Raw genomic sequence first — 10,000 nt, forward strand, 5'->3', positions numbered from 1 at the left:
GTGCTGGTCATATAATTAGAATATCATGAAAAAGTTGATTTATTTCAGTAATTCCATTCAAAAAGTGAAACTTGTATGATGTATACATTCATTCCACACAGACTGATATATTTCAAGTGTTTATTTCTTTTAATTTTGATGATTAGAACTGACAACTAATGAAAACCCCAAATTCAGTATCTCAGAAAATTTGAATATTGTGAAAAGGTTCAATATTGAAGACACCTGGTGTCACACTCTAATCAGATAATTAACTCAAAACGCCTGCAAAGGCCTTTAAATGGTCTCTCAGTCTAGTTCTGTAGGCTACACAACCATGGGGAAGACTGCTGACTGGACAGCTGTCCAAAAGACGACCATTGACACCTTGCACAAGGAGGGCAAGACACAAAAGGTCATTGCTAAAGAGGCTGGCTGTTCACAGAGCTCTGTGTCCAAGCACGGTGTGTGTGTGTGTATACATATATATATATATATATATATATATATATATATATATATATCCATCAACCATGTATGGTTTACTCTTTTGGGGAGTGGCTTGTCAAAAGTGGCTTTTTGAGGGGGGACAAATCTACCTCTTAATATTTTGGAGGTGGGGGAAATATCCCCTGCATCACCCCCCAAAATCTATGCCTATGCTTAGAGGTGCCCTGCCACACAAAACCTTTTTTACTTGTATTTATTTAAATATGTTAGGTCCATATGTGTATGAGTTATGTCGTGAATGTGAAAATGAACTGCTAGCTCCTCTGTCAGCTCTAGCCACTGAAAAGAAACAGCTGGTCAGTCTGACGTGGTGTTGCCTGACCTCATTACTATTCATGAGCTCGCCCAGTTGCATTGGGTAAAGGATGCTGATAGCCAGGCTCTCATTGGCTAGCTGTTAGCCAATCAGAGTCAAGCAGCTTAGCTCGTTGAATATTAATGAGAACTGGCACAAACCGAGCCGAGTCTTCCTGCAGGCTTTCTATACCACGCTAGAATGGCTTGAAACAAGGTAACCAAGGCATTTTATCTACAAAAAGTGTTACAGAGTCCATGGTAGACCTTCAGATATTACCACAAAGTGATGAAATATGTGGCAGGGCACCTTTATCACTGTTGTTTGTGAGCGCTGCAACTAACAACTGTTGTCATTATCAATTTATCAGTTAATGGACTGACAAAATAGTTGCAGAGTTGATCAACAAATCAGTTAATCAATTCATTCTGTTGGATCAAGTGGACACACTACATTGTCAAAACCTAGGTTGCATTAGTATCAGCCTCATCTATGTCTTGTTTGAAGAAAAAAAACACGCAGACACACTTTGTATTCGTTTATTTGAACAATAATAAAAGGCACAAGACAGACGTCTCTTTGCTTTTTTGTTCCACGGCTGTACCTTCTTTTTTTTTTGCCATGTGCCAGTTTTCCACATTTGTAGAAACTACAGATCCCTAAATAAGCACAGCGTGGCTGTCTAAATCTCCACATACAGTAAGTCATATGAAACAAAAAGTCCCTCAGGTCTGTAGGACATGTACTGCCCACTGGTTCTCTTAATCTCATATTCTGCTCACCGCCTGCTATGCCATAGGTAGTACTTACAATTCATAAAAATAATTATTTTAAAATAACAAGTGATTAATGCCTAGAGACTATAAACAATATAACTTATCCAGGACAGCCTGGGTCCGTTTTGGAAATGCAATAACAGAACATGACATTGAATCGTTCACAGCACAGACAGCAAATCATACAAATTAAAACGGTATCAAAAATAATCTCTTAAATTAAACATAAAGCAGAGACAAGAAACCAAAAAAGGAATGTCAGATGTAGATATATGTGCCATCGTGGTGTGCTAATAATCAGGGCAACAAATCAAAGAGTTTTGAGTCAAAAGCGGATCTCTGTGTTTTTATCTCCAGTAGAAGAACTAGTCTCCGTTTAAACTAACACTAACTAACACTCGTATACCGGGCATAAACAGGAGGCAGCGTGGAGACTCCGCCCACTGCTGGTAGGTGCCATGGTAACGTTAGTAGCTTAATCTCAGCTAACGAGACGTCGTGACCGATAAGACCCAATCAGACGGAGAAACGTTGGCGTCAGTGTCGGTGTCTCCAAAGGTCTCCGTCTGCGGCCGTTGAGACTGAAACACAACCCCGCAGATTACCAACCAAAACGGGTCAGAAGGGTTTCCAAATGTCTCCGGTTTAGGGGCTCGGAAACGCCAGAGCAGGGGGAATGAGAGGGGGAAACGCCAGAGCAGGGGGAATGAGAGGGGGGAACGCCAGAGCAGGGGAATGAGAGGGGGGAACGCCAGAGCAGGGGGGAATGAGAGGGGGTAACGCCAGAGCAGGGGGGATGAGAGGTGGAAACGCCAGAGCAGGGGGGGAATGAGAGGGGGGAAAAAGCCAGAACAGGGGGGGAATGAGAGGGGGAAACGCCAGAGCAGGGGGGAATGAGAGGGGGAAACGCCAGAGCAGGGGGAATGAGAGGGGGAAACGCCAGAGCAGGGGGAATGAGAGGGGGGGAACGCCAGAGCAGGGGGAATGAGAGGGGGGAAACGCCAGAGCAGGGGGAATGAGAGGAGGGAAACGCCAGAGCAGGGGGGAATGAGAGGGGGAAACACCAGAGCAGGGGGGAATGAGAGGGGGAAACGCCAGAGCAGGGGGGAATGAGAGGGGGGAACACCAGAGCAGGGGGGAATGAGGGGGAACACCAGAGCAGGGGTAATGAGAGGGGGGGAACGCCAGAGCAGGGGGAATGAGAGGGGAAACGCCAGAGCAGGGGGAATGAGAGGAGGAAACACCAGAGCAGGGGGAATGAGAGGAGGAAACACCAGAGCAGGGGGAATGAGAGGAGGAAACACCAGAGCAGGGGGAATGAGAGGAGGAAACACCAGAGCAGGGAGAATGAGAGGGGGGAACGTAGAACCAAACCGCAGCAATGTTAATGTAGCCCCTAAGCAGAAAAACAGTCCCTTAAATGCCAAATTTTTTCGTTCTGGATCACCGCTGAAAACTGTAAATAAAAAAGATCCTCAGATTCCGTTTTGGGTCTGCTAATAATGTATCAACCTGACATACGGTGGACTTTATGTCCATCAATAAAGGTACAATTCACTTCTTTTACTTGCCTTTGCTCCGAGTCACATTTTTAGTCCCTTTTAGGGCAATAAAACAATGAACTGTATCGCTAAAACGCTAATAGCAGGGGACTAACGTGAATTATTTTACACATTAGTTTAATAAAACTGGATTTTTGAAGTCATCCCTTTCAAAAGTCCCCTATTCCACAGGGCCGTGCAATTAATCAAACGGTCACAAAAACAATGTAATTGAGAAAAAAACGATGATTTTGCACATTACGTTTTGCAAGTAAACTCTTATTTTGTCTCGTGTTCTGAAGAGGAAATCAAAAAGTTCAAACCGTAAAAGTATGAAGGGAAACTTCACAGTTGATGTGTTTTCACTGTTTTTTAACTTCAATAAATGCAACATCTTTGTAAGTAATCGTGTTAAATCCTACATTCTACACTGAACTGACTGAATGACGCTTTCTTACGATTACTCGGTGACTTTTGGAAAGATGTTGCTTTTGTTGAACTTAAAAAACAGTGACACACACACACACACACACACACACACACACACACACACACACACACACACACACACACACACACACACACACACACACACCTCATGGGACAGGTCTTCACCTGGAGACACACACACACACACACACACACACACACACACACACACACACACACACACACACACACCTTATGGGACAGGTCTTCACCTGGAGACACACACACACACACACATACACACACACACACACACACACACACACACACACACACACCTTATGGGACAGGTCTTCACCTGGAGACAGACACACACACACACACACACACACACACACACACACACACCTTATGGGACAGGTCTTCACCTGGAGACACACACACACACACACACACACACACACACACACACACACACACACACCTCATGGGACAGGTTCTTCACCTGGAGACACACACACACACACACACACACACACACACACCTCATGGGACAGGTTCTTCACTTGGAGAGACACACACACACACACACACACATACACCTCATGGGACAGGTTCTTCACCTGGAGACACACACACACACACACACACACACACACACACACCTTATGGGACAGGTCTTCACCTGGAGACACACACACACACACACATACACCTTATGGGACAGGTCTTCACCTGGAGAGACACACACACACACACACACACATACACCTCATGGGACAGGTTCTTCACCTGGAGACACACACACACACACATAATAAATTATTATGAATCATATTATTCTATATGTGTATATCATTGTCTCTGTGTCCCAACCAGCAGACTCTGTACTCTGCCCACCAAGAGTACACATCATAATATAATATATATAATATTATTATCATTAACATTGATATGAAACACACAGGGATCAGTTTTATGCAAATACCTTAAACAGGTACATTTAAGATGTGTTCAAATGTCCTTAGACCTCAAAGGGTTAAAAAAATCTTTTTCAATTTCCCCTTCAGAACACGAGACAAAATCAGAGTTTACTTGCAAACTGTAATGTGCAAATATTTTTTTTTTCTCTCGATGACATTGTTTGTGTGATCGTTAGGAGCCTAAAATAAAAAAAAAATCCCTGGTGCAAAACAATACTGATGGATTTCCTGTGGCTACGGAGGCTACAAATGTAACGGTGTGTCCCAACTTGAGATGGTCACTCACCAAACACCAGGGGGTCGGCCTGCTTCAGTGCATATTTTCCAGTTAATTACACATAATAATAAAAGCGTACAGACAACAGTCAAAAATAAAAAGTGCGACAGTGACGACGACGACGATAAAGCATAACCTTTAAGTGATATATTTCACTTTGGTAGTTTGTTGTAGCCCAGGGTTCAAACGGTGATAATTACACGTTAAAAATATGATCTTTGAAGTATCCGTCCTGCCAATGATGTGCATGTAAACTAAGGCTACGTTCAGACTGCAGGCAAAAGTGGCCCAAATCTGATTTTATTTTGGGGGGTGGGGGTCAAGTGACCAGGTCAGACTTCTTCAGAAGATCAGATTTAGACCACTTCCCTGTGTGGTGCTGAATCAGACCCAGGTCGGATTATTATCAACGCGGCCGCAGCGTGAACAACCAAGGAGGATTTGATGCGACTTTTACGTCAATCTACATCGACATTTGTCACAATTATGCTCCGGTGGGAGTCGGTCCTAGACACAGACAGTAACATTAAAAACTTGACTAGGCCTACAACATGGAGAACAGGGATGGAGCAGGTCAATGGAGGGAGAGGCAGGTGTTAGACCTCATTACTCATAGTGTATGGGGAGATACTTCAGTTCAATCAAAACTAGAAGGATCGTGCCGTAACCGTCTCCTCCTCAGCACCTGCTCATTAATGTTACGGCTGCCATTACACAAACATTTTGAAATAAAAGTGAGAATGCTGACTTTCCTCCATGACCTCCCTAACGTTAGTGCGACAGCGTGCTGCGTCTGATGTCATTGTTATTGTTCTTTTGTGCATGTGGGTCAGTTCGTAAACAGTTCACGCTGGAGTCTGATAAAGGCCACATTTTAAAAGGTAATGTGAACAGACAAGCAAAAAAATCGTATCTGAGCTTGCGGTGTGAACGTAGCCTTAGTCATTGACAATATCAGACTTACAACTGAATGTTAGTGTCTTCCCTATCGTACCACAGAGAATTTGTGCATGCTATTAGGAATGGACAGAGACAAATGTTCAGTGCCCGTCTGAACAGAGTCTGGGCCTGGGAGGACGGCAGAACATCCACAGTCGGGTCAAATAGTGATGCAGTGCTGTCGCAGTTTGGCCACGAGGAACTCGTGGGTTAAATTATGTCTCGTGATTATTCCAACAATCTGAAAAAAAGATGGCAGATAATAAACAAAGAGTTTTTATTTGGGGTTTCTCTCGTGTGTCACGATCAAAACACTGACCTTAAAAACCTTAGCATCATTCAAGGGTAACTTGTGTGTGTAAGTGTCTGACTACATTATGGAAAGGATCCCTACAGAGATAGACCTTTTGTTTTTGTGACTGTTTAAAAGCCCTTCTAGGGACTGACATTGGAAACTAGCAATTATGAATGCTATAATGCTGTACGTCTATGTCGTAGCATCTGTCCCAATTTTAAATAAATATGAAATATGAGCTGCATTACCGGTGATGAATCGGTGGAAACTACATTTTATTTCTCTGATTCACGGCTCTGTTCTAACGCCAGTCCCTCTCTTCAGTGACTCTCTAGCTCGCTCCACCACATAGCGTGCTCGCGGCTCGTTGAGCCTCCGGGCCCTTTTTCTTAGAGAGTAAGATCCTTTTTGTTTAACATTAAACTTCCCCAGCTCGCTATCGCCAAACCCACCAGACTCCATTCAAATAAACAGTCATTTTGTCATCGTAAAATACACTTCATTCAAAGTCGTCAGAAACTAAATTAAACGGTAACACTTTACTTGAAGGTATCGACATAAGCGACACATGAACCCTAACTCTAACCCCAACCATAACTTGTCATGACAAAAACAGAATGACACTTAAAGTGGCCATATTATGCTCATTTTCAGCTTCATAATTGTATTTAGAGGTTGTACCAGAATAGGTTTACATGGTTTAATTTTCAAAAAACACCATATTTTTGTTGTACTGCTCATTGCTGCAGCTCCTCTTTTCACCCTGTGTTCAGGTCTCTGTTTTAGCTACAGAGTGAGACCTCTCACTGCTGGAACATCTTTGTTGGCAGTCGCACATGCTCAGTAGCTAGATAAGGACTACGTGCTCAGTAGCTAGGTAAGGACTACATGCTCAGTAGCTAGGTAAGGACTACGTGCTCAGTAGCTAGGTAAGGACTACGTGCTCAGTAGCTAGGTAAGGACTACATGATCAGTAGCTAGGTAAGGACTACGCGCTCAGTAGCTAGGTAAGGACTACGTGCTCAGTAGCTAGATAAGGACTACGTGCTCAGTAGCTAGATAAGGACTACGTGCTCAGTAGCTAGGTAAGGACTACACGCTCAGTAGCTAGGTAAGGACTACGTGCTCAGTAGCTAGGTAAGGACTACATGCTCAGTAGCTAGGTAAGGACTACGTGCTCAGTAGCTAGATAAGGACTACGTGCTCAGTAGCTAGATAAGGACTACGTGCTCAGTAGCTAGATAAGGACTACGTGCTCAGTAGCTAGGTAAGGACTACACGCTCAGTAGCTAGGTAAGGACTACATGCTCAGTAGCTACAATTTATTTTGTAGATTAGGGTGAATTTGTGTGTGTTGTAGCAGTGTTTTTCCATTGAGAACAAGCTAGCATGCTAGCACTAGCATGCTAACAGTTAGCCCCTAGGCCCCTCGTTTCGGCTAGTGACGTAGAAAGCCGTGCAGATTTTGACCAGCTCACCCGGAGACTGAAGGCAGGACACATTCAGAAACCGTATCTCACTCAGAACAGCATGGATGTTTTTTTTTTTCAAAGTCTGTATGCGTGTTTTTTTTTCATAATACGGGCACTTTAATGACAGAAGTGCTATGTCGTAAACGTTTATGACTTGTTTATAATGTTCATGACATGTTCATGACAGTGTCATGTCACTCTTATGTAGATACCTTCAAGTAAAGTGTAACCAATTAAACTATCAAAAGCCGTCTTGGTTCATCTTTCCACTGCTCCAACAATCACCACTCTGGTTTGGTTGAAATTAACCCTTAATTCACCCATTTACATGAGGAGATATGCTGGTTCTATACACGCTAAAAGTCCTGATTATTTACATGGAGTCTGGTGGAGATATGCTGGTTCTATACACGCTAAAAGTCCTGATTATTTACATGGAGTCTGGTGGAGATATGCTGGCTCTATACACGCTAAAAGTCCTGATTATTTACATGGAGTCTGGTGGAAATGTGCTGGTTCTATACACGCTAAAAGTCCTGATTATTTACATGGAGTCTGGTGGAGATATGCTGGTTCTATACACGCTAAAAGTCCTGATTATTTACATGGAGTCTGGTGGAGATATGCTGGCTCTATACACGCTAAAAGTCCTGATTATTTACATGGAGTCTGGTGGAAATATGCTGGTTCTATACACGCTAAAAGTCCTGATTATTTACATGGAGTCTGGTGGAAATGTGCTGGCTCTATACACGCTAAAAGTCCTGATTATTTACATGGAGTCTGGTGGAGATATGCTGGCTCTATACACGCTAAAAGTCCTGATTATTTACATGGAGTCTGGTGGAGATATGCTGGCTCTATACACGCTAAAAGTCCTGATTATTTACATGGAGTCTGGTGGGTTTGGCAATGGTGATTTCGGGGCTGTTTCATGTTAAACAAAAAGGATCTTACTCTTTAACTAAAAGGTCCATCTCTGTAGGGATCCTTTCATAATGTTGTCAGACACTTAGAATAATAATCTGAGTCTGTCAGCCGCAAAAACGTCAAACCCTACAGGGTTACATTGCATCCCGGTTCACGGCTGCCAGTTACAGTGTTCTCGCTCAATACTGGACCAATTTCAAAGATTTTTGGGTAACAATGTACTTGAAGGTATCTCATAAGAGTGACATGACAGTGTCATGAACCCTAACCCTAACCTTTCATGACAAAAAACGAATGACACTTAATGGCAGAAGCGTTAAACGTAAACGCTTCTGCCATTAAGTGTCATTCGTTAACGTTTATGACTTGTTTATAATGTTTATGACACGTTCATGACAATGTTATGTCACTCTTATGGCGATACCTTCAAGTAAAGTGTAACCATTTTTGGTTCACATGAGGCATTTAGACACCAATGCATGGTAAAATAGTTTTTAAAAAAACATGAAATTACCCTTTATAAGAACATACTGGAGGATCTAAAACACAAACTCTTTTGGATGACTACTTACTTCTCCGACAGCGTTAACAACGGGTAAGTGTCGCAGGCCCATGGTCCTGAACAGGTTGAACACCTGGGAGATGTGTGTGTTGGGCGACACTGTGTAGGGACACGGGTTCATGTAGGGGGTGACATCCTGGAAAACACAGGGAACATCACTGTTACAGTTACTCAGAATCTTCATTTATATATGAAAAGAAATCGTGATCAAATTGAACATTTTTTTCTGTTTCTTTTCCACTCCGAAAAGCACTTTTCTAACTCAGTGGTTAAGTCAGGTCGTACCACTATCATGCGGGGGTTGAGCAGGGCGAGGTCCAAGTCATGGATGTCCGGGTAACGTGGGTAATCTTCAGTCATCTCTGCATAGGACAACCGGGGCTGAGCGGCGCTCTGGATGTGTATAAAACATCACGTCACAAAAATGACTACAATATACTGTGTGTGTGTGTGTGTGTGTTTGTGCGTGTGTGCGTGACTGACCGACTGGTTTTCAGCGTAGCAGACCCCTCTGATGAGCAGGTTGACCAGCTGCGAGCGCAGGATGAGGCCGTGGAAGGTGAGCGGTCTGAAGCGCTCCTCCATGGTCCACTCCTCACTGGGAGACTGGTCCGGGTACAGGTTCGGGTACGGAGCATACCTGCAAGTCGACAGCAGCGACACAACAGTTAAAGGACGGCTAGTCTGGCACTGCCGGACCTTCCTCCACATCGCTGTCGGAGGGACAACAACCCCCTTAGCGGTGATATAATCGCAACATACCACGGCCTGAATAGATTGTTATTAATAAATAATCATGTTCACAATAAAATAGGCCCTCCCGGTTACTGAGCACAGGTAACGCTAGCCTACACTAGCACAGACTATTAGGACAGAATGTCTTTTGCTTAATCCTTCAAAATGGCACACAATAACACAATAACTAACCGTTGAGACAGCAGTAGACAAACAACTATCCGATGGAGGCAGCAGCAGAGCAGCAACTCTCGTGTTCTGCCAGGTAAAAGCAGTG

General features: G+C 43.5%; 1 protein-coding gene across 3 annotated transcripts in view; it reads right to left on the reverse strand.

Annotated features, from left to right (window-relative positions):
* Positions 1-2,710: 2,710 nt before the first annotated feature.
* Positions 2,711-10,000, reverse strand: part of clcn6 (chloride channel 6) — a 36,098-nt gene continuing 28,808 nt past the window's right edge. The window contains exons 20-24 of one of the 3 annotated variants that reach the window (XR_013502223.1): positions 9,472-9,628; positions 9,274-9,381; positions 8,999-9,124; positions 4,300-5,970; positions 2,711-4,195 (exon numbers count right to left, since the gene is read on the reverse strand). Coding sequence is in view for 1 of the 3 variants with exons in the window: in XM_078254147.1 (XP_078110273.1) it covers positions 5,890-5,970; positions 8,999-9,124; positions 9,274-9,381; positions 9,472-9,628 (472 nt within the window). In the remaining 2 variants the exon portion in view is untranslated. Of the gene's footprint in view, positions 5,971-8,998; positions 9,125-9,273; positions 9,382-9,471; positions 9,629-10,000 lie in introns of all 3 variants that reach the window. The other 2 variants (XR_013502222.1, XM_078254147.1) reach the window with 2 other exon arrangements.

Source organism: Sander vitreus, chromosome 7, assembly GCF_031162955.1.
Source record: "Sander vitreus isolate 19-12246 chromosome 7, sanVit1, whole genome shotgun sequence".
Lineage (NCBI taxonomy): Eukaryota > Metazoa > Chordata > Actinopteri > Perciformes > Percidae > Sander > Sander vitreus.